The sequence below is a fragment of the Filicampus tigris genome, chromosome 4 (genome assembly GCF_054856515.1).
Source record: "Filicampus tigris isolate MCC_2025a chromosome 4, RoL_Ftig_1.0, whole genome shotgun sequence".
NCBI lineage: Eukaryota > Metazoa > Chordata > Actinopteri > Syngnathiformes > Syngnathidae > Filicampus > Filicampus tigris.
In genome coordinates this window covers 20,692,534-20,716,758 of record NC_141220.1, presented here as the reverse complement: position 1 = coordinate 20,716,758, position 24,225 = coordinate 20,692,534, and the positions used below count along the sequence as shown (strand labels likewise).

At 41.3% G+C, this 24,225-nt stretch overlaps 2 protein-coding genes and 1 long non-coding RNA gene across 6 annotated transcripts in view; 2 read left to right on the top strand and 1 right to left on the bottom strand.

Annotated features, from left to right (window-relative positions):
• The window catches only part of LOC147148899 (pleckstrin homology domain-containing family A member 5-like), a 100,831-nt gene extending 76,779 nt beyond the window's left edge, over window positions 1-24,052 (bottom strand). Inside the window, exons 1-3 of the mRNA XM_086029606.1 lie at window positions 23,683-24,052; window positions 22,990-23,056; window positions 18,852-18,998 (exon numbers count right to left, since the gene is read on the bottom strand). The gene's annotated coding sequence lies outside the window, so the exon portion shown is untranslated. The remainder of the gene's footprint in view (window positions 1-18,851; window positions 18,999-22,989; window positions 23,057-23,682) is intronic.
• Window positions 9,621-11,018, top strand: LOC147148900 (uncharacterized). The gene is made up of 2 exons (XR_015086575.1): window positions 9,621-9,756; window positions 10,328-11,018. It is a non-coding gene; the product is annotated as an uncharacterized LOC147148900 (long non-coding RNA).
• LOC147148898 (1-phosphatidylinositol 4,5-bisphosphate phosphodiesterase zeta-1-like) overlaps window positions 11,213-24,225 on the top strand; it is a 16,240-nt gene continuing 3,227 nt past the window's right edge. The window contains exons 1-10 of one of the 4 annotated variants that reach the window (XM_086029613.1): window positions 11,213-11,461; window positions 12,113-12,273; window positions 13,443-13,644; window positions 15,099-15,243; window positions 15,429-15,581; window positions 17,876-18,073; window positions 18,228-18,384; window positions 18,886-19,002; window positions 21,127-21,299; window positions 22,968-23,094. In XM_086029613.1, the coding sequence (XP_085885739.1) occupies window positions 12,213-12,273; window positions 13,443-13,644; window positions 15,099-15,243; window positions 15,429-15,581; window positions 17,876-18,073; window positions 18,228-18,384; window positions 18,886-19,002; window positions 21,127-21,299; window positions 22,968-23,094 (1,333 nt within the window). In that variant the 5' untranslated portion in view covers window positions 11,213-11,461; window positions 12,113-12,212. Of the gene's footprint in view, window positions 11,462-11,496; window positions 12,274-13,442; window positions 13,645-15,098; window positions 15,244-15,428; window positions 15,582-17,875; window positions 18,074-18,227; window positions 18,385-18,885; window positions 19,003-21,126; window positions 21,300-22,967; window positions 23,095-24,225 lie in introns of those variants that run through there. The other 3 variants (XM_086029611.1, XM_086029612.1, XM_086029610.1) reach the window with 3 other exon arrangements.

The window sequence follows — 24,225 nt, the reverse complement described above, 5'->3', positions numbered from 1 at the left end:
CTTATCTCAAAGGCAGCCCGGCTGATGAGATGTCAGACATGTGCTGTCCTGCAGTCGGGGGAAAGCCAAGAATGGATGTCAGCCGAGTAAGCACTGTGATGTGAAGACCAAGGTTAAACATTCTTCATCAAGTTGACTTTGGGGAAAAGGTAGTCCCTTGTGGACCTGTCAGTCTGCATGGATCAACTTTAACAAGCACATCCTCCTCAGCACCCATGACCGCCCAACCTCCGTCCCTGTTCCTCTCTCACTTCATCCCAGTGCAGGCAAACAATTAATCAGTGCTTTGTAGCTTGGATAGCTCATACTCATGCGTTGCAAATTGCTGAGCTCTGCAAAGCAACTAGATAGCAGGTGACTAAACCCTTAAAAGCGACAGCTTTGTGAGTGGGGGAGATGCATTGATAGATGGATGCATAAATGGATTGAGGCATGCTTATATAGTGCAGTGCAACCATCTTAGGCCACCATTAGATGTGTTGTAAAAATTTTTTTTTAAAAAACACTGCTGTAATATCACTCAGTGGACATTCACCAAGGCCAAGCTGTTAACAAAAGTGGGAGAAAAAAATGCGGACTGCTCTATTTATTCTTGTCTGTCAATTTTGTGATGATAATTGAACTGAGATTTGAAATGAGATAAATGTTTGCTAAATGACTTTTTTTTTACTTTGAACACCGGCTTTATGTCCTAAATTTTGTTGGGCCTTCCTTCAAATGGGTTTTACAATAATACTTACTTTAAATTTGTTTTCATACAGTATGTATCTGTGTCTAGAAAGCAAAGCGTGGGGAGTCCCTGTCACCAAAATGGACGGGTGCACTCAATGAATGGGGTAATTGATCATTGCCTGTCCTTGCCAACAGTTTCCTGTTTTGGTATCAGTCTTCTACTTCCTTGACAATCACATCATGTTTTTATGGTTCAATGAGATTTGTATATAGAGCTTCAAAATTCGATATTGGGTCACGACCCAGGTTTTCCATCGCAGCATACCAGTAGATACAGTGCACAATCGTTTGTTGTGTGGCAAATTGACACCAACTGTAATTTTTATTTTACAATGGTCTATTTCACTTGTGTTCTGTTCTAAGAGTGACTTTTTGCTGTAGTACTAGAGGGGCTCCAGCTACTACAGACACATTCCTTGTGTTTCAACATACTTTACAATAAAGCTGATTGTGATACTCACTGGAGGGGGATGAACAGATAATAGCTGGCAAGCAAAATCATAATGTTGATTTTGCCTAATCAAAGATTCGATTGAGGTCATAGTCCTCTCATATGGGGAAACTAAATTCCTGTAACATCATCACTACCCAGATCGTCAACAATTTAACGGGCTGTTTTTTGGCACATGGGCTACCCATCTAAAAAATATGTATTTTATCTGTCATATATTGTTTTTCTAGATAAAAAAAAAATTACAGTGAAAACGGTGATGAAAAGAATATAGGCGAGTTGTGACCTTGAATAGCAGATGTATGCTTTGTAGATGCACTGATGGGGCAAAATAAAGAGTCAGGAGCTCTGGTAGTGTAGGTACAGTAGATTGAAAACATAAAAAAATGTCAAGTGCAAACATTTAAACACCAAAAATAAAAAGACTTGTTTCCTCAGCTGTTTTGCATTTACATAGTCTTGTTTAATCCCCAGTATGTTGAGTTTTGGGGGGGAAAATACGCCAAAATGGGACATTTGAATAGCATCACACTACAATTTTTTGCATATAATTTAATTTTACAAGGCAATTCAAATGTCAACGGTTGAGAGAAACTACAACCTGTTATGAATTAGGTGTGTCCAAAAGTTTGACTCGTACTGTATACTCTGTATTATATACTTACTGTACAGTATGTTATGTCTGCAATGACTACACAAATGCATCAGATATTTCTTTCAAATGCACAATATGGACACAGATATTAAGACACACCTCAAACAGACACATTCCAAAGAAAGTCTTCCAATGGAACTCCCTATTTTCCTAGTTTCCAAATACCTCGGTTCATTACCACATTCGATGCAGTCATGACGCAACCCCATCAACAATAAAATTGATCATTTCCACTTCAGAAGATTAGAAGCTAGCAATTGAATGAATGACCATTTAAATGGTTCTCACCTGGCAATAGCAAATACTGTAAATGAAATGAAATGAATGCGCATTTCACTTTACGATAGACGATAAGATCGTAGTCCGCATTTGTGCTCTTTTACAGAATGTGCCATAAAAACACTTAAATAATATTTGAAGCATACATGGATAAGAAGCCTACTGGCTAATTGCATTTGTAACTACCATGCAATTACGATCGTGCGCACTAAATGAGTTCCTCAGGTCCTAATGTGCAGATCCTGATTGCTGTGAAATTCAATTAATGGATTGCTGCCTAATTTGCTGAGCGGAGATGAATGAGGTCCCCTAGCACAACAACAGTTCAGCAAATAACACTTAATTCAGACTTTAGGAAGTCAGTGTTTTTCTGTCTGGGACGATTTGGAAAAAGGCACGGTCAAAGCAATGTAAATTAGGATGCAAGATGAAAAAAATGACTTGAAAGTTGTCAATACAATAAAAACTCACTTTGGCATCACATGGTATTGCAAAGGTGTCGAGTGTGTCAGGCAGAGGACATAGACAACACGCGTTGGCTTGATAGTAAATCACTGGAGAATCCTCCAACATTAACGGCTTAGTGATTGAAAGAGGAAACAATTACAAAGCCGCTAAAGCCTCGCGGTATATAATATTAATGTCTTGCGAGCCATTGCTTCCCTCGCGTAACAAAATATGATCTGATTAACTGACAGTGTCGGAAAATATAAATAAGACTCCAGCTGAAACATTGTCACGCTAAGGCTGCCTGAATATGCAAATGTCCTTGTCAAGCTCATTGCTGCAGCCAGGTATTTACATTGATGGGCTGCAAAATGACTTCAACTTCACTTCCATCCATCTTTCCGCAACAGTATTGGCATAACAAGTGTTTATAGTCTGATAGTTTGCCTTCTATTCATCACTGCTTGTCAGATGTAGCCATGCTGCATGTGTTTCTCCAGAGCAGAGCAAAGCAGGCATTGCAGAGCCGCAGTGAAATTGATGCCATTTCCAAGGGAGGGATTTAAGATCTGTCACAGCTTGTGACATGAGTGGGCAGGAAAGTGAAAACACAAGTAGCACTTGCAACTACAAATTTGTACACAGAACCGTTTGCAAGGTTGACTGGTTAGACCAAATGGTCTGAAAAATTCTACTTAAATGGATTGTCCATTTGAAGGAGAGTGGAACACACCGGTGAATATCAGCTCAGATGAATTTGCGGCAAGAGGCAAAGTACACCCTTGGCAGGTAGCCAGCCAATCCCAGGCCACATTTTGACAAACAAAAATTTACACCTACATTCACATAAAAACCCAATTTAGAGTCTTCAATGAACGTAAAATGCATATGAAACAGTGAAATGTTTGACTGGTTTTATATGCTGTCATACATTTACAGTCAAAGAATGTAAAAAAAAAAAAAAAAAAAAAATCAAGAAGCATTTCTGTAGAAAGCCAGTCACGCATTCTCAGTAAGTTACAATGTCACCATATTGATTTTCCTCTGGCTGCTCATTAGTATTCATGTACCCTCTTAATAAGGTTTGGAGAAAAAAAAAATCTTCAGCCAGTAAAACACTTTTTTTGTAGAGTTTGTGACAGGCTGCTTTTACCAAGTGGTTACATTTTATGTAGTGAACCATGCTTCTTCTAGGAAAGTAATGAGAGTGGAAAGCTGAAAATGTAGCATTTTCACTTTTTTTTTTCACATACACAACTGCAGGCTACATGTCTTAGCATAGGTTATCCTAATATTTAGTACATCTAGCATCTTAATGTCATACTCAGCGCTGCCAATCTAGAAAAATTCACTTCCTTAACAATTTGTCAAAATTTCCATATTCTATACATTTTGTCAAGAACATAAGACAGTTATTGCGACATGTATAATAGGATAACAATAATTATGCATACTATTCAATTGCACAACACAATCATTTGTTATTGTAATGTATTTACTGCATCAGTCTGGTAATGGTAGACAATTGCAGCCTGAATAAAAGTCTGAGATTTCAGTGTACCATCTCTCGGAAAAAAACGCATCAAAACCTCTTCCAAGTGTTGTAACCTGATTTTTGTCAAGGTTTCACACTTTTGTTCAATCATCATAATCCTTGATGAGTTGAATGCCAGCTGGCTTCTAGAACGAGTTCGTAAAGCATTTCCCACTTTATTCTGTCTATGTTTTCGTTAGAACATAACATTAATTCATGGAGAAAAATGAAAATGGCTTACTCACCAAGAGATATCAAGTTAAATTTAAAGGTTTGTATAATGTTAGCAGTCTGCACGTTGGGCTTTCAAAATTCCTAGCTTTTTTTTAGTATTCTGGATTGATTGTCAGCCAAACAAAGAGAGAATTTTTCACACTCACATTCAGATCTGTGAAACATGTTGAGTCTGCATTTAACAGAACATGCATGCATTTGAAGAACGTGAGCGGAAGCTAAAATAGCCAGAGAAAACCTACACAAGCACAAGCATGATAAGTAAGCTTCACACAGGAAGGCAGGAACACAGATTTGACAAAAGAAAAACATGTATGGAAACATTTGGCATTTTTTTTATCTACTCCAGGAAATCGTAATGTTTCATCCATCCATCCATCCATTATCTGTACCGCTTATCCTCACAAGGGTCGCGGGTCGTGCTGGAGCCTATCCCAGCTGTCTTTGGGCAGTAGGCGGGGGACACCCTGAACTGGTTGCCAGCCAATCGCAGGGCACACAGAGACAAACATCCGCACTCACAATCACACCTAGGGGCAATTTTAGAGTATCCAATCAATTTACCATGCATGTTTTTGGAATGTGGGAGGAAACCGGAGTACCCGGGGAAAACCCACGCAGGCACGGGGAGAACATGCAAACTCCACACAGGGAGGCCGGAGCCGGGATCGAACCCACGACCTCTGAACTGTGAGGCGGACGTGCTAACCAGTCGACCACCGTGCCGCCCGTAATGTTTCATGTTGTACTATAATCTAAACTGCATTAACCCTTTCATGGAAAGGTGTCACTACAGTGGACAGCTATTTAAAAATTGCTTTCGCCTATATTAATTAATCTAAAAAATATATTACATTTTAAATAACATTAAATCATAATGAATGCATCTAAGGGTTAATTTTTTTTTTTTTATTTAGATTAATTAATATAGGCGAAAGCAACTTAAATAGCTGTCCACTGTAGTGACTACTATGCATGAAAGGGTTAAAGTATATGAAGATCACTGGGAGCTATCTGAGCCGTATGAACCATGCTAACGCTAAATTGAGTGGTCCAATTGTCCATGTCTGATTGTCACATTACACTCAAATACAGCATTGAATCTCCTCGACTGACAATTATGGGATGAGTTGGCACAGGAAAAAGTATTCAGACTTAGGGGAGGATTAGTGTTTACAGAGGATTCCAGCACATTGCCTCAAGTCAACCATAATTAAAACAGTCGTCAGCAAGATTGTTGATTATGCTGTAACACACTAAATTACTTAAAATTAGTGTTGCATTCTAATTATAGCCACCCATCTTTTTGGATCACCCATACATTGTTCTGCTCCATTCATTCATAGAAGCTGAACGCAAGTAGCTTTGCTGTATTTTGACAACTGCAGCGAAAGATAATGAGGGCAAAAAAAATACAATGGCTCATCAGAAAGTCAGTTACTGCATGTCTTTCCTGCCAAAATAGTGAAAAAAGTTATAATTACAGTCACTGAAAAAAGACTGGTTGTTTTATTTTGGAGCTGTCATCAGGACGCCCGTTATCTTGCTCTATAGTGTTCCCAGGACTGAGAATTTCTGTTATTTAAGCCTGAGTAACTAGCAAATGTGTCTTGAGGCAATTAAGATGATGTAAAGGACCTGTCACATGAGGAAGGCTTTTGCATGTATTCTTTTTATTGTACGTTCTTCAAAATGAGTCTGCGAGGCAGATCATTGTCTCCTCTATCCAATCTGGGTTGAATGACAAAGGAATATCTCTTGCTGCCACTCGAACTCAGTCATTTCCCTGAGCTGGGCTATCTCCCAATAACTTAAACGGCCTTCCTCACTAGCAACATAATGTCAGAAAATGATAACTGTAATGCTTTAAAAGCGTGTATGCTGCTGGATTTTGATTTTCTTGTGTTGGTAGCCATTTACCCAGAGCTATGGTGATGACTATAGAACAGATAAACAATACCAAACAGCCCAGGAATTTGACAGCCAAACATGCGGCTTTCTAATACCATACGTAAACGTTTAAATTTCAAGTCATGAGGTTGCATTCCAGTAAAAACACGAGAAACACTTGACTGTTCATCACAATTAACTCATTTACGGAACGGTTGGCATTAAACTCAGCACGTGTTGTGATGTCACATGACACAAATACAGTACGTGCCAAGAGAAGTGGAAGGCTTTTAGATGTGTTTCCTCTCAGATACTGTAACAGTATCCCTTCGTACGCCGGTAAATGACGGACTAAGCACTAACGGAAGTGGATCTTTCACCGTCACTAACCACGTCCGTCAGTCCGTCACTGACGGATGTCTGTTTTGGTGATGTTTTTTTAGGGAGGGGACAAACTGACGGAAGGACGGGCTGACGAACTTCTGCCATACTAACTGATGGACTGACTGACCAACTGACAATTACATTTCAGTTCGTCACTAAAAAATGACGAATGACGGACCAGCAAAATTTAGTGAAATGCTCACCTCTGTCAGGTACTATGTTTTACCCCGCAAGCCACCAGTGGCCCATCCCGGCATCAGAAGAACACAATGTTGTAAAAGCACACTTCGCTTGTGCTTGTGTAAACACACAGACAGCTCCTCACGCAAGTGACTATCCCACATCAGCCACTGTCATTCGGCTGCACGTCTGACTCACAGCTCCAATGAGTCGTGTAAGCAACAAATTAGCTTGTTATAATTCACAAACATGTTCCGACCTGATGTCCACTTAGAAAACGGAAAGTGAGCGAGCTCATTCCCATCGTTTGATCTCACACCGTTCAACTTGAACAGCAAAGTTCAAATGATGAGTACGGATGCACTGAGGCGCATACGCATACGTATCGACGCTTTCATGAAAAGACATCTGGACTGCTGCTGCTCATCCAGCGCCATCGGCGATGTACGCATATGCCACACGGTAGCAGAGGTAGATAACGTACGCAGTGCTCCGCTGCTGACGGCGGTGCACTGATGCGGAGACAGAGGCCAGACCCCGGCTTCATGTTCATGTTCCCTGGCTGGGAATTATCACATCAAACATGCACGGCCAATGGTTGTGACAGGCTTGGAGCTGGGCCATTACAGCCCGCTGTAAAGCGAGCACTGTGACCAGTGTTGTGCACCAGTGATTTCCCACCACACCAATAACATTGGGCATGATAGACAAACCGCGGAAGGAAGTTCTTGCCGAGCATGCTGAATCAATAAACAACAGTCAGTCAGCAATCATCTGTTGTTTAAGCTTCGTTGACATTTGCACACATGAGTGCGTGTGATTTGTTTGGATTTTCATCAACGCTGGCTTCGGGATGTATGAAATGTAGATTTTTTTTTTTTTTTTTCAGTGAAAGTAGTGCTGCTTATGAGTTAGCATCCCAGCAGCAACTATTGGTGTGATCAGAGCACCCCGCAGCACTTAAGACGACAGACAGCACTCTCAAGGTATACAGTGACAATTTTATCTGTATGCAGAGGCGTGTCTGGCCCATTTTTGGACTTGCTGAAGTGAAGCACCCCTAAAGAGAATCCACGTGCACCCCAAAACGACAGATCTTGAGATTTTATTACTGTATGTCCTTCTGTAACAATCTTGAGAAGTGTTAAAAACCATAAAGTACATGGTAGAAACTTAATATTTTAATCAACAAACATAGTAAACTCCTTTTGCCGCAAAAATGGTTTAATCCACCGGATACTTCCCACGTTTCTTCACTGAGCTTCGAGCCAAGTGAAAGTACAGTGTTAGTCACATGGAATAGTTTGAGTAGGCCTACTTTATTTCAAGTTACGTCAACTCAAACATTTTTTTTTTCAAGAATATGGTCTATGCAAGCCCACTAGTTGAAACAGGGCATTCTGATAAATATTGCATTTGTGGAATAAGTGTTAATCCACTCCTTTTTAGCCATTTTTGGGGGCGGCCATTTTGCCTTCTGTCGACTGAAAATGACATCACAACTATACACAACCACCAATCACGGCTCAGATTCAGAAAACAGGTAAACCGTGATTGGTCGTTGTGGTCAGTTGTGATGTCATTTTCAGTCGACAGAAGACAAAATGGCCGCCCCCAGATATGGCTAAAAATGAGTGCATTTTGCTGCTTAATTTATATTCCACAAACGCAAAATTAATCAGAATGCCGCGTTTCAACTAGTGGGCCTGCTGGGAACATCCATCCATCCATTATCTGTACCGCTTATCCTCACAAGGGTCGCGGGGCGTGCTGGAGCCTATCCCAGCAGTCTTTGGGCAGTAGGCGGGGGACACCCTGAATTGGTTGCCAGCCAATCGCAGGGCACACAAAGACAAACATCCGCACTCACAATCACACCTAGGGGCAATTTAGACAGTCCAATCAACTTACCATGCATGTTTTTGGAATGTGGGAGGAAACCGGAGTACCCGGAGAAAACCCACGCAGGCACGGGGAGAACATGCAAACTCCACACAGGGAGGCCGGAGCCGGGATCGAACCCACGACCTCTGAACTGTGAGGCGGATGTGCTAACCAGTCGACCACCGTGCCGCCTGCTGGGAACATATTCTTGAAAAAAATATGCTTGGGTTGACTAGGATATGTGGCAAAATTCCTAATTTCTACAAACCAACTGAGAGGGACACTTTTAGTTTACCCTATTTTACTGGTCAGTCCTACTTCCTCTGTCCGCGACATGGGCACCTTTGTCCCTCAAATTCGTCCCACCGTCTTTATTCATAAAAATAATCATCCTCCATCCGTCCTCATCCTTTTAAAGCGCTTGCAAATGCCTTGTTTCAACTAGTGGGCCTTCATAGAATATATTGGAAAAAAAAATTTGGTTGACCTCCCCTTTAACACTCGCTTGACAGTGTCAATCAAAACTGGACATTAGCTTTGTTTTGGCTCTCATTCAGTTGTGCAGTGTACTTCATGAGCTGTCCTGTGAGTGGAGTGAGGTTGTCGTGATATTCAACATTTAACATGAACTGCTCCTTCAAACAGCTTTTGGATGAGGAATGGTTGTCGCTATGGTAACGACTGAATGGTGTTCCTCACCAGCCTGTTAAAAACTCAGACCACAATAACCCACACAATCCAGTTGTTTTGCACCCAATATAATGTATTCATTACAATTATTCGATTACTACTTTAATGGACTGTGAACACTACAACAGAAATGCTCAGAATGAGAGTGTCACCTGTATAAGGTATCTTGTATTATGCAATGTAAGAATATTTTTGATGGTTTTGTTTCGGAACTACAATGCGTTGGGAAATCCTTTTGTACTATCACCACTTTTAGATGATGTGAGGGCAAAGGCTTCTAAAAGTTTAAAGGTGATGTCATATAGAATAGCACTGCAGCACTTTTTGGGAGTGGAGCACAAGGCTGAGGAAATGAGATTCAATTTTAAATTGGCTGTATCTGGCAAGTAGAGCAAGGTATGAAATCCCTAATTTATGAACATTTACTGTACAGCAAATCTTGATCAGACCCGGCTTTATTTGTCCCTAAATGTATTTTGGGCACTGATTTGAAAAAATGATGTACATAAGGTTTTTGATATATTTTAATTTTTTGTTTTCAAGTTTGCCCTTTAAAAGCTTGTGCAATACGGATTTTACCATGCGTTGTAATTTAGAGCTATGACAGTTGACAGAAAAAAGAACACCTGACAGGCGTCCTTCAGTGACGGATAGACGGACCGGTCCGTCACATAGAAGGAATGCCAGCTCTGGCAACACGGATATCAGAAATTAAGCAGAAAGGACACTGACATGAAGGAAAGCAAGAAAAGCCGTAATTCACAAGATCGGCAAATGGAGGATTATGTTAAAGGTCGAAATGAAACAACCTTGTAAAGAAGCAAAGTGCAAAGCTCACTAAATCCAAACTGGGCAACACGTAATTCTGACTTCAAATGAGCAGGAACCGTCAACCAGCCTTTGACGCCGTGTAAACTCTAAAATGTACCATACTGACTGGAAAATGTCCTTTGTATCTTTTTGACAGAAAACCAATGATTGAGAAGAGATGGACCCATCAACTCTTCAATGATGTCTTCACCAGTGTTACGGAAGACTAATGCAAAGAAGCTTACTTGTGCTGCAGTGAATATCTTCAGAATAGCTTGAGTGTAGCTCGACATGTTGCCCAAGATGTGTTCTACCGATTCACTGGCACTACAGTTTGCAGACTTACAAAATGTTGCTTATGCCAACTTGACTCGTAAAACATTTTGTGTGTTTGTGTGTGTGTGTGTGTGTCACGAGGTAGAGCGGGTCGTTCGGTATTCGGAGGGTTGGCTGTTCAAATCCTGCCCTGTCTGAGTCATGTGTCATTGTGTCCTTGGGCAAGACAATGTGAATGTTTGGTGGTGGTCGGAGGGGCTGTAGGCAGCCGCGCTTCCGTCAGCCTGCCCCAGGGCAGCTGTGGCTGCATAAGTAGTTTACCACCACCAGTGTGTGAATGTGTGAGTGCATGAATAATTTATCCATTGTCAGCACATTTGAGTGTCTGGTTGTCCAGAAAAGAGCTATATCAGTCTGATGCATTATAATGTCCTCAAATTACCATAATTTGCCATTCAGCAAGTGATTCCCCCAGTACGGTGATATTTGTACGTCCAGTTGTATGTAATGCATCTTGCAACTGTGTCAATGCCAAAAGTGTCTAAATAAATATTAAATCGCAGTCATTTGAACTAACGAATTCTATGTCATTCTTTTGGGGCATTTTCACAGGACTTGGTGGGGCACTCTTTGACATGACGTCAACAACTGTATGACCTCAACAAGAGGAAACTTGAAAGGTGATGTCACATAGTATAGAGCTCCATGTCCTCAGGGTATTTTTTTGGGGTGAAAAAAAAACAAAGGAAAAAATTGAAAAGGGCAATCAAAATGGAAACACAGCAGAGCTGAGCAAGTATTTAAATCTCTACCCTTGGCAAGTTGAAAGCGGTATTTAACAACTAGTAAAAATCATGTAAAAGAGTGCTGTACAACCTATTGTATAACATACTGACAACTCGAAATAATGATACACATGGTTAGTTTTATCCATCTTCAGTTTTCACGGAGTCTGAAGGAACAAAGATGTCAATAACGCCTGTGATTGCGCATTCAAGCCGAGGGACTGCTGCAGGTATGATAAACGCTTGGGGATGGCAGTTATCATTCAAGCCTTAATTATTAAATAGCATATTGCAAATTAATTTGGGATACGTTTTCATCACTAAAAGAAAAAAAAAAAAGCGACAAGTGTGGTGGCGACGTGAAAATGCATATCGGGCGAGCACTCCCATGCAATTACATATCCCGGACAGCATTTCACTCGGCTCTACGGTTTGTTCGGTAATAAACGAGATGATTTCATTTGAACAGTGGAGCCTGTTCCTTCATGCGCAGGCACAGATGCACTGTGTGTGGATGGAGACTATAGCAGATTCTGTTATTTTGTGTGCACTGCGAGGGGAACAGTGGCAGCGAGTGGACTGTCTTATGCTGGGTACACATGGACGGTTTTAGTTTTGAGCCAATGTCACAACTGTGAGGGGCCTGTAGAGATGAAAGATAGGGAGGGTGAGATGCGCAACGATAGGATAGCACACAACGTCTCCAGGACTGATAGGTATGACAAGCAGAGGGGAAGTCATTGGAGTGTATCGAAAAATCATGACTTCCCAAAGTTTATGTGGCTACATAATACGAGTCGAAAAGGCTCAGACAGGGATTGGAAGAGTACAAATGGTTGTTTGCAGATCAAAATGAGAAAAAGCAAGGTCCCACCCACCAGGAGAGGAGAGATCCAGAACCTCTTCAACAATTACGCCTCAGGCCAGACCGCACTACCTGCCTGCTCCCTGCTCAGGTTCCTCCACAAGGAGCAGCTGGAGATGGCTGCCGACGAGGGCACGGCCGAGAGTTTGATCGAGAGATATGAAATCGAGGAGGCAGGTGAGTGAAGAGAGCTGTGGGACGTGTCAGGCTGCCGGAGGGGGGGGGGGAAGCTGCCCTCCGTGACAGAAATATAGCTTTGGGAAGCTTTGATGTGATTTGCTGCAAACCACATCATCTTGACACTTCACTGATCACAATATTCGGTACACTTGCACAATATGATCCAGTAAAAGCAATTGTAAAATATAGTGGAACTTCTGAGGCCAAACGTAATCTGTTAAGAAGCTTTTGGGATTTTCTAAAGGTAACATTTTAATGGGCTTACGACATTGAGTTTACGAACATTATGCATCAAAAAATATTTTGATAAGCACAAGAAATATTTATGGTGCGGAAATATTTTTCATGAAAATATTTGTAATTAGGATTTTGAGTTAATCGTGTATTCTGGAAAAATGCTGTGTTGAATTTACTCCATTTTGTTTTGTCAAGTAGTTGCACGACTTAAAATCACCTGGATCCAGATACATTTTTTTAAGTATACTATATCTACATGTAAATTTATCTAGAAGTAGACTATGGAGCACCTTAACAAAACAAACAAAAAAAAAAGAAAATTTTTAAATCAGTGATAGGTTACTGATTACACTACACTAAAAAATGTTATTGAATTTGCTCAATTTTATTTTGTCAAGTGGTTGCATGAAATTAAATCATCTGGATCCAGATACACTGAAAAAAAATGCTGTGCATTGTTTACTCAATTTTATTTCTTTAGGTGGTTGCATGAAATATAATCATCTGAATCTAGATACATTTTTCAAGTATATGTCTAGTCTACTTGTCAACAAAAAAAAATGGATGGATTGCTGGCCATGAAATACAATCATCTGAATCCAGATACATGTGTAAAAATACACCGCGTCGCACCGGATTTACGCCGGTCACGAAAATTGAGCGCTAACCGTCTAACGCGAAGAGGAGAGTTACTACAACATTGTAAAACTATTTTGGAAAAATAAATCGCAATTGGGACACTGACGTTGTAATGGTTCAATAGCCCGACTTCTGTGTGGGCAACGTGGGTTCACTTCCCACTCCAGGACAGTGTGAATGTGAGTGTGAATTATATAACGATGATTATATGTGCCCTGTGATTGACTGGCAGCATGAACATGTCTGGACGCCATCACTAATTGTGACCTTGCTTGCTCACGCTCTTGCAGCCATTGAAAGTCTGTGCATGACATTTGAAGGCTTTCTTCGCTACATGGAGTCCAAAGACTGCTGTGTCTTTGAGCAGACCCACAAGTCTGTGTACCAAAACATGGACCAGCCGCTCAGCAGCTACTTCATCTCTTCATCGCACAACACCTACTTGATGGGAGACCAAATAATAGGCAAAAGCCACCTGGATGCCTATGTTTGGTAAGCCTGTATCATACATTTACAACTTGCCTTATCGACACCTTAAATGGTTTCGCAAATTCATATGCATGTGTTGTGTTTTACAGTAATACTCACTAGTATTTATAATGCATGTGTGGAGTGTGCGAATGGGGCGTTCAATCATTGCCAGAAGCCTTCTTCTTTGACAATCACGCCATGTTTTTGTGGTTCAATTAAAAAGTAGCAAAATAGATTATTTTGTATATGGAGCCTCAAAACCCAGTACGGGGAGGCAGTTTTTCCATTGCAATGCATTAGTCGACGTGTGGTGTTCAATTAGCGGGGTGCGGTGAGGAGTCGCCAACAGTCGCTTTCTGTCATGTCGGCTAGTTTGCGGCAGGCTTTGCGAGGATAAGCCGTGGAGATATATATGCGAATGGACTAACAATAGGGCCCGTGCACCGCGTCATCACGACGTCATCATCCGCCATGTTAGGAGCTATGGTGAACGAGCGTACGTTAAAGGCTGTCTATTTGTCGATTCAAAAACATGTTAAAATGCAAGAATCAACATATTCAAGTTAGGCGCGCTTAGCGTGTGGCAACATAAGATGGACACCGGTGGCTTCACTTCTTGCTACAGCGAGAAAGGGGCATTGTTAGTCCATTCATATATACGTAAGTCCATGACATAAGTGCAAAAATAATTGATGGATTGCTGGCCAATGAGTTCAACAAGTGGAAAAGTAAATACTATATATACATGCTGCTAACTAACTGACTAACTAGCAACCTGTGTCTCTCCAGAAAAGCGAGAAAACATTTTTATTATCAAGACAAGCCACTAGTGCCTTTCTTTATATAATAAAACTCCTGCCATTTCAGTTTTCTGGGAGGCTGCACCACTAATCTCCTTTGTGGCCACTTACTTACACTGCTCTGTCCTGTTACTTTTTTAATAAAGCACAAAGTGAAAGCGCAGATTGTACTTTAAAATGGGCTTTTGAACAAAGCGCAACGCCGGATATGTTAAACTTTGCAGGTCCTAGATACCGTAAAATGTCATCTTAGACCTTACGTTGAGGAGTTTGTATGTTCCTCCCATGCTTGCTTGCTTGGGTGTTTTACAAAGGGAAAAAAATCATGTTAGGCTAATTAAAGACTTGTGTATGTGTGTGAGTGAGCTGTAATTCATGTGATTGACTGGCGACTACAATGTAGTCTGTCACTTGCACAAAGTCAGCCAGGATAGGCTGTGTACCCCCCATAACCTTGAACAGGACAAGCGGTAGAAAATGGATGGGTGGATAGCTACAACATTATAAATGTTAACCAACAGCAAGTAAAACTCATGAATTAGGATAAGCAGTAACTATCGTTTACAAGCTTTAATCAGCCACCTAACAAACAATCACGGCTCATGAGCCCGATTTGGTAGAGGTGTATCAACGCACTCCGAATTTGCATGTGTTAGTAAATGCTTGCACTCGCAGTGCTCTGAGGAAAGGCTGCCGCTGTCTGGAGATAGACTGCTGGGATGGGCCTGGTATGGAGCCCATCGTCTACCATGGTTACACCCTGACCACAAAGATCCTCTTCAAGGACGTTATTGCAACTGTGGAACAGTATGCCTTTGAGGTAACACTCAGTACGTTGAAGTAGAGTAGAAGCCCTTGTGTGTTCCTATTGTTCCCCCGTGGCCTCCCCCATACTGAGCTACGTTAGCTTCATTTAAACATCTGTAATAGATGCGTTTTACTTGCAAAGTGTCTTATAGTGCCCTTTTGTCAATTCGATTCAATGTACTGATTGTTTTCCGGCAGGTGTCTGTTTACCCGGTAATCTTGTCACTGGAGAACCATTGTTCCAAGGAGCAGCAGGAAGTCATGGCCCTCTACCTCACCTCCATACTAGGGGACAAGCTACTTGATGTGCGCTTGGATCACCCAACCTCAGGAGACCTCCCAAGCCCAAATGTAAGAAGACTACGTGGAAACAAGTCATAGCGACAAATGTCTTAATGATGTAATTGGGAAATTGGTCTAAACTGGAAACCACTTAAAGTGGAAATCAACCCAAACATAATCCACCCGTTTTTAGCCATCTCAGAGGGCGGCCATTTTGTCACTTCTGTCGACTGAAAATGACATCACAACTGCTCAGGGCTCAGGTAACGACCAATCACGGTTGACCTATTTTCTGAAGATGAGCCTTGAAAGGTTGTGATGACATTTTCAGTCAACAGAAGTGACAAAATGGCCACCCCCAGAGATGGTGAAAAATGGGTGGACTAACGCTTAATCCACAAACATAATATTTATCAGAATGCCTTGTTTCAACTAGTGGATTCTTGAAAAAAATATGCTTGGGTTGACTTCCACTGAAGACAGTTTGGATAGTTTGTTGTCTGCATCCCAAAGCTATTTTTCAACAGTTTCTCATTTAAACATGATTTAATTCTTTGCCAGTTTTTAGTATTCCAAAGTATTTGAATTTATTCCGACTCCTGCAGTCAAAACATTGCATCAGCCATTACTGAACAGCAGACTGACAGAAAATGTGCACTTCGGCCTATACTGCCAAAATGATGAGTTGGATGAAGGGATTTCTCTTCGAGTGGATGCTTTGCAGGCTTTCTCGTCGGGCAGCTCCTTGCTTTTCTAATTTAAAATTTATTGCAAGAAGGTATTTTCATTGAGCGAGAGCTTGAATCATGACTCCAAAAGCTTCTTCAAGAAATGTCTCCTATATTGAATGAAGGATAAAGTAAAAAAAAAAAAAAAAACAACAAGATCTGATCATTAACTAGCAGGGAGTACAAAGTTTTTACTAGTGCTGTATGTGGTATGTATGTTATGTGGTTCTTTTGAATGCACTTGTTTTATGTTTAGTTTGACAGTAAACTTCAACTGGGAGTGGCGTGCGTTAACTCAAAGCCTCTTTTTTTTGATGAATTTTTTGAAATATTTGCCAAACTGCTGCTTATGGTAAAGCAGGAGTCTCAAACTCCGGTCCTCGAGGGCCGCTTTCCTGAATGTTTTAAATGTCCCCCCAACGTACCTGATTCAAATGATCAGGACCGTTATTAGGCTGCTACTGAGCTTGTTGATGAGCTGATCATTTGGATCAAATGTGTTGGAGGAGGGAAACGTCTAAAACATGCAGGAAAGTGGCTCTCAAAGACCCAAGTTTGAGACCCCTGTTGTAAAGTGTGTTGAGTTGACTTGACTGCTACCATAAACCACTTGTATCTTAAGTCTGCGCTCACAAGTCAAAGCAAAAAAATAATCAAAAATAAAACGGTGGTACAATGGCTCATATCTAAGTCAAATCCCTTGCGCAATCTCAAGGCACTGTAGTCATAATTATTGTATTACTATGTGGTGTTTGTGAAATTTGTATGCATAATGTTAACTTCGGGAGGAACATTGGCAAAAAGGCTCAGAGTGTTGAATTTGTGATGCAAGACTGAATTTTCCCTTTGGAAATAAGTGCAATAAATCTGCAACTTCATTGTTTGGATGGTGAAACAAGAAACTTAGAAGTGAACAAGTTAGCAGACTTCACACATTGTACCATGACGATCCATCAGCATGGGCTTTTTGATTGAATTTAAGATCTCTAATGTGAGCACTACAAACATTTTTTTCGGAATATAAGAAATTATACCCAATAATAATACATACATAAATACATATACATATATATTAGGGGTGTGCATCCCTCCAATAAAAGATGATACGCATCTCGATACATGGTGCACGATACGATACGAGGACGGTACGTTTTAATAGTGGAACGATTCGGTTCGATGCGGTGGGATTACAATTCGATTCAACGCAGTCCGGCTCAGTTCGAGAGAGTATGATGCGATGAACTTCTTGTTGAAAGTAAACAATCATTTCACAACATAAATTGACTTGAACTGTAAATGTGGCATTTCCATTTTCAAAGAGATTCATCAAAAACTAAAAAGTGTATTTATAGCTTTTGTCATGTTTATCAATAGAAGCAAGCAACAAATCAGCAACATCAACCCGATTTATACCCGATTTGTAACTTTTTTATTTGTTTTTGACCGATTCAAGCTATATTGAGAACGATTGCTTAATTTGTTAAAACCGATTTTCTGATTCAAATCTATTTTCGTTACACCCCTAATATATATACGTGTGTTTGTGTGTGTGCATGTGTGTAAAGTGACATTGTCCCGCATGCCTCTGTGTGTGTGTGTGTGTGTGTGCGCGCGTGTGTGTAAATGGTCACGCAGGACCTAAAGTATAAGATCCTGATCAAGAATAAAAAGCTAAAGCCCCGTGCTAGGATAGATGGAGTGACAGGGACAGAGGCAGATGACAGTGCAGATGAGGGCTGGGAGGAGGAGGAAGAGGAGGAGGAGGAGGAAGAGGAGGAACAGCCGAGCAGATCAAGGTTCTGGTCTCCCAGAAAGTCAGGCTCAAAGAAAAAAGTGAGTCAGGGCCGTTGAACCAGGTTGCGGGCTGGAGCTGATATTAAAAAGCCAAGACGCTGCTAAGACAAACTCATATGATGTCTGATAGCCGCAAAGAGTCGCAAAGAAGTGACCGCTCTCTTTTCTCTGTCCACCTAAACGCATTGAGTAGAAGAAGAAGGTGGTGGTGGCGGACGCTCTGTCCGACCTCGTCATATACACCGTGTCCGTCAAGTTCGTCAGCTTCGGTCACTCCCGAGACAGTCAGAACTCCTGCGAGAACACGTCCATGGCTGAGAAAAAAGCTCGCAAGCTGGCCAAAGCTTCAGGTATAGTCACACTTCAAAAAGAAGCCAAGCTTGACTGCGGGGTGTCATTTCGGCGAGAACAGCAGATTTGAATGATTTACGACTATGCTGAGCTCAAAGAGAAGTCCCCGTAGGAGCCTTTTTGGTCCGCTGAAGCATTTATCTTTGGTCGTAATCCTCCAAAGAGCATATTGAACGCGGCATATTTGACTGAGAGTCCACTCGGGAGAAAAACGGAAAAAGTTGGCCTCGTCATTGTCATGGAGGTAAAAAGAATGCGCACAGGCTCTTATCATTCTGTCATTTCAACTGTTGCCGTTGCTGCTGCCTAGTGTGCAGTTGTTTACAAGTTAATCTTCCTGCAGCACTACGTGAGCTGTTTGGTCAATTTGCAACACATTTGTGGCTCCTTCACAAATGTGGTTAAAAACAGGATATTTGAATGCTTGACAATACCAGCATTTTGTGTTTGATTTTTTTTGTCTCACCTCATTGATTGGGGTGCGCGACTTTTGTGTTCAGGTAAAGACTTTGTTCTCCACAACCAGAGGTTCCTGAGCAGGATTTATCCAGCAGGCTCCAGGACGTCCTCATCCAACTACAACCCTCAAGAGTTCTGGAACGTTGGCTCGCAGCTTGGTGGGTCAAAGAGACAATCGTTACATTAGGACAAAGGCTCACATGTTGTGTGCGTCTGAGAGAAAGAATGTACATTCGTGCCTTGAGATACGAGTTTCATTTTTTTCATGACCACAAAAAAAAAAAAAAAAAAGCATGACACTATGGTAGAGCTTTCATAATTCATAAACATTATGTAAAGCTCATTATCTTGCTAATTTCCTATTCACATCCACTGGGAGTCGTGTGAGTGGATTGAATCGTGAACTGTTTACGTGTCACCCAAGATTGTGATGCTGCCAACACAATCACGGTCGGCCGCCAGACTACGGGGACATCAAGAGAATATTTAAGATTGCGTTATAACGCAATACTATTGCGTTTTATTGCAATTACGTTTGCGCTATAACGCAATAAAAACGGAAAACTCATTGCGTCATCATTCATGTCAGCGCAGTACACTTAAAGCTACAAACCGGAAGTCTTTCATTCGTTTCCTAAAATAACATTGCATTATTTTGCAATATATGTTTTTTTTTTGCAAAAAAAAACGCAATAAAAACAGAAAAATGATTGCGTTATTTTGCCAACAAATAGTTAGTGCAAAATAACACCATTTTATTTTAGGAGGACAATGAAAGACTTCCACTTGCAGGTCGTAGCTTTAAGCGTACTGTCGGTTGGAGACACAATTTTATTCTCTGGCTTTTGATCAGACCTGAAATTTTCGGCTCTTCTCCGGTGTCAATTGTATATAGTGTTTTATGTTAATTTACTGATCAACGCTTGTGTATTATGGGCTTTTTATTGTTTATTATTATGGTTTATTGTTTTGTAAAGTGCTGTGTTACAGCTCTAGCTGTTATGAAATGCACTATATAAATAAAACTGTATTGCATTGTAAAGGTTTATGACTCCGTGACTACCAATGCTATTTGTTTCCCCACAAGTGGCATTTTGCATCGTGTGCTAGCATTAAGTTATCGAAAGGCAGAGTTGTGTGGTTGTTTTAAAAACACAATGTATAATTGTCTTTGGTTTATATTTAGTTTGACTGTAAAATACAACTGGGATTGGCATTAAACAGCTTAAAGTCTCTTTTTGAAGAAATATTCACTACATGCCAAACTGCTGCTTGTTATGAAATGGGGTGAATTGAGCTCGCTGCCACCAGATTTTCGTTTTCATCTGAAAAACATATGTTTTCTTTTTTGTTGAGCCTAAGACAAAAACATGCTTTTCATTAGAAAGTGTGCGCACTTGTACACCCCTAATAAACTCATCAGCACAAAGAATACCCGAGAGGTGAATTCCATATTAAATGGTTCATAAATGTTATGTGTAAGTTGAGAGATGAGCTCTTATCATTCGTGGAGGAAAAGACAGAACGACTGTGCCCGGTGAAAGACTTTGCCCAACATCAAAAGGGCATTGTATTAATTAGCAGTGAAAAGAACAATTCCTTGCCGTCCGCAACCTGGCCACCTAATCAATGTTTTACCTGAAGCCTTGCAAATCCGTTCACCTTTGTTCCTTTTTTTTTTATTTGCTTCTGTCGATTTTCTTTTTGGATCCTGGCAGTGCCTAATTGCACGCTGGCGAAAAGTCACAGCCATTGAAGCGGGCGCGACTTGTTTTGTGTTCTCTCTGCCGTCTGGCTTGTCTTCATCTGCCGCGAAGTGAGCATGACATGAAGCCCTGCAGACTGCCGGGGCCCGCTGTGCAGATGGTGATATTTTGCTATGCTGAAAGACGCCGCAGTGCCAGACAGGCTGGAATGGATCAATCACCGTTAAATCAGCAGAACATTCTCTAAAGTGATGCACACGGACGGTTAGCGCTGCCGATTAGAATTATGACGTGCTAGAAAGTTTCCCAAAAAGATCACGTTTGTTGTTTGCCGACTTTGGTCTGCAACCACGGCTCACTCGAGACATTTTGCATGAATCCGAATGCGGCAAGTGAATTGGACTTCTTGTAAAGCCGGTGTTCTTGAATGCCTCCCTGATGCAACGCACAGTATTGTTGCAAGTCATCATATCGTCTGCCTTCCTCCTGAAATACCATTTTTTTTAAAAATGAAGAAACACCACACTTGCGTGTGTTCTTTTCTTTATCCTACTAATGCCCTGTTGTACTTTGCAGTGGCGCTCAATTTCCAGTCCCCGGGATTGCCCATGGACCTTAACGATGGCCGTTTCCAAGACAACGGGGGCTGCGGCTACGTCCTTAAGCCTGCTGTGCTCATGTCTAGTGAAAGGAACTTTGATCCGAGCTGCAGTCAACGCGGTGTTCCACCAACACACCTGCTGCTCAAGGTATTATTGCCATTTGGCAACACACATTTGGCTACTGATCCATTCTCGATGGATTCGAGAATAATATTATGATGTGTCTATTTTAATTTGAATTCATCACTGAGTGAGGAGCGTCTCTTCTCACACTCCACTTCCAAGTGCTTTCTTGCTATGTAACTGATATGTGGGCAACTTGTGGCCACTGTCTCTTCACTGTGTTGGCACCCAGGGGAGGTTCTCGCATGAACACCCTAGGCGGCCACACTGAAACAATTTGATTGTAAAATGAGTATGTGATTCCGAAAGTACTATTCTTGTATTACCAACATGGTTACTTACGGTACTTGGAACCACCCAGGCAGAAGTGAACAACTTGTTCCGCCTCACCTTGGGTTATTGCAAGGGTGGCCAATTTGAGTCTAGTCCAGCAGAAGGCGCCATTTATTTGTCATACTTTGCTTTGATTCCTTCAGATCATGATCGGAGCTCAACCGCAAACATTTTTTGGCATGTTTTTCACCTTTGTTCTGGACTATGGTTAGTGGCGTGCAAAGGCAATACACACTCACACAAACACACCGCCCACCCCCACCTACATTTATAGTGGGCACCATACTCAAGCACTTGGCCCGTGCATCCACTGTGCACGTCACTGGGTATGGTGTTCTTTGCGCCATTCTCCAAGCGTGGCGGGTTGAGTCAATGCCAAATATCCCAACTTTGTCTCATCTGACCACATCATTTTCTCCCGAGCCTTCTCTTATGTTATGTGCCATTTTGAGCAGTGGGGCCATTCAGGCACTGCTAGATTCCAGTTCGTGATGGCATAGTGCATGACAAACTGTGTTGGTGTCTAAGGTCGCATTTGCAGTTCTTTGCTGCAATTAATTTCCATTCATTATGTTGCCACTCTGAAAATAACAGACCAGCAGACCCTTTTGAGACAAAAGCTCGCCAGAGAGCATTTTTATAGCGAAGCTTGCGCAAAGTGGAAGGCTTCTCGGCTGCATGGATAAAATCTAAATGTGCTGAGTTCTATCCTAGGATAGTGGACTGCGGTCAAGCTATCACGCTTTGGTTTTTCCGTGGTCAAACTATCCGCACCTAAATTGTTGAGTGCCCGCGTATTCTAAACTTTACGGTAAATGCTTTCCCGCATGTCACAACTGCGCACAAAATACAGTTCATAATTCATAACTTCCCTCAAGTTCAAGCTGCCATATAATAACATTCCTCCAATAAGTAGAAAATCATTCAAGTGGATTATTTTTTTCTGGAGAGGAATACTATCATCATGCGAAGTTTGGACTGATTTTACTGTAGAGGTTTTTTTTTCAAAATTTAGAGGCAAAGTTGGCACAAAATACAGTAGAGACAGTACAGAAATCATCATTTCCCTCACGTTTGAACTGCCATAAAAACCATTCCCTCAATAATTACAAAATTATTCCAGTGGATTATTCTTGAAGAAACCTACTATCACCATGTGAGGTGGACTTCTTTTCAGAAATTAGAGGCAAAGTCTGCACAAAATACAGTACACACGTCCACGACAGAAATCATTTCCCTCACATTTCAAATGCCATAAAAAAACATTCCTCTAATAATATAATAATAAGTACAAAATCCATCCATCAATCCAGTTCAATCCAAACTGGAACGATGTACATTCCATGTGCCTGCCAACAGGTGATCTGTGGGTCCAACTTACCAGTTCCAAGAAGTGGCAAGGCTCTCGACCCCTTCGTCAGAGTTGAGATCCACGGGATTGCATCAGACTGCAACCGAAAAAACACAAGCACAGTCAAGAACAACTGTAAGTACTTCAGCACCAACATTTTTGTGTGCGCGCAGGGGACGGGGCATTGAGTCTCAACTTGAATGACTCATCACTTTGTCAGTCTTGATGTTAATTTCAAGACCGAGGACAAGCGCTGCAAGATTCTGCTGAGAGCTTTTGGACTCGTTTGTGCACTTTGTGCTTGTTCCAATATTTTGAAAGGATTTCAGTCCGGCTAGAAAAGTCATAATTCTTGAACAGGGGTTCAAGATTCAAAATTCAAAATTCAAACATTTTAACATAAAACAATAAAAACATAAAACATAAAACAATAAAAACATCACGCAAGAATTTTCAATATGAACACGAACTGTTGCTCAATGAACTCAAATTCATTCAATGAACACAATTTGGCGTATTGCTTTATGAAACACATTTCAAAATAAGAAGCCTCCTCAGAATCTACTGATGCAAAAATATTCCACTCACAAAAAAACCCCTAAACATTAATGTATTACAGTGGGTTGGCTTAATCAAATAAAAAATGCAGTCAGGTGTCTCTGCCCCTTTGTTCTCCTTCCCCTCCACTCAGCCGGGCCCGCTTTCATCATGAATCCAACCCACCTGTTATGGTTGTGAGGCATGCTCAGAGATGTAGCAACTGGCTTGGTGGCCATTTGTAGGGTAGCTTTGGCTACTGCAGGGGAGGACAGTGGACCCGGTGAACACCCACATACTTGTAATTCGGCACCTATGGATTCATCTATTTGTGGATTTTTTGTTAATGTTTTCGAAAATTTTAGATTTGATTTGCTCCTGTTTTTCATGGAAAACACTTCATATTATTCTCCTTTGCACTATTGTCATAACCTGGCTTAACAGCCATGACAAACAATAGGAGGACACCGTAATTTAATGTAACTTGAGACAGGTACCACAGAAAATAACAACCAAAGAACCTAAACAAAAGGCGACAGATGGAGTCAGAGGCCAGGAGGAGAGCTGCCACAGGTCACCGAAGCAGGTATATATATAGGGGTGGAGTGGAGTGGTCAGCCAGGTGTTCCCAATTTTCCTGATTGTCCCTGATGACACCTCAGAAAACAAGAAGAGGTTACCAGTTGCAATAGCCCGGGTCTTACCCCCCACATGGGCGTCACACTATCA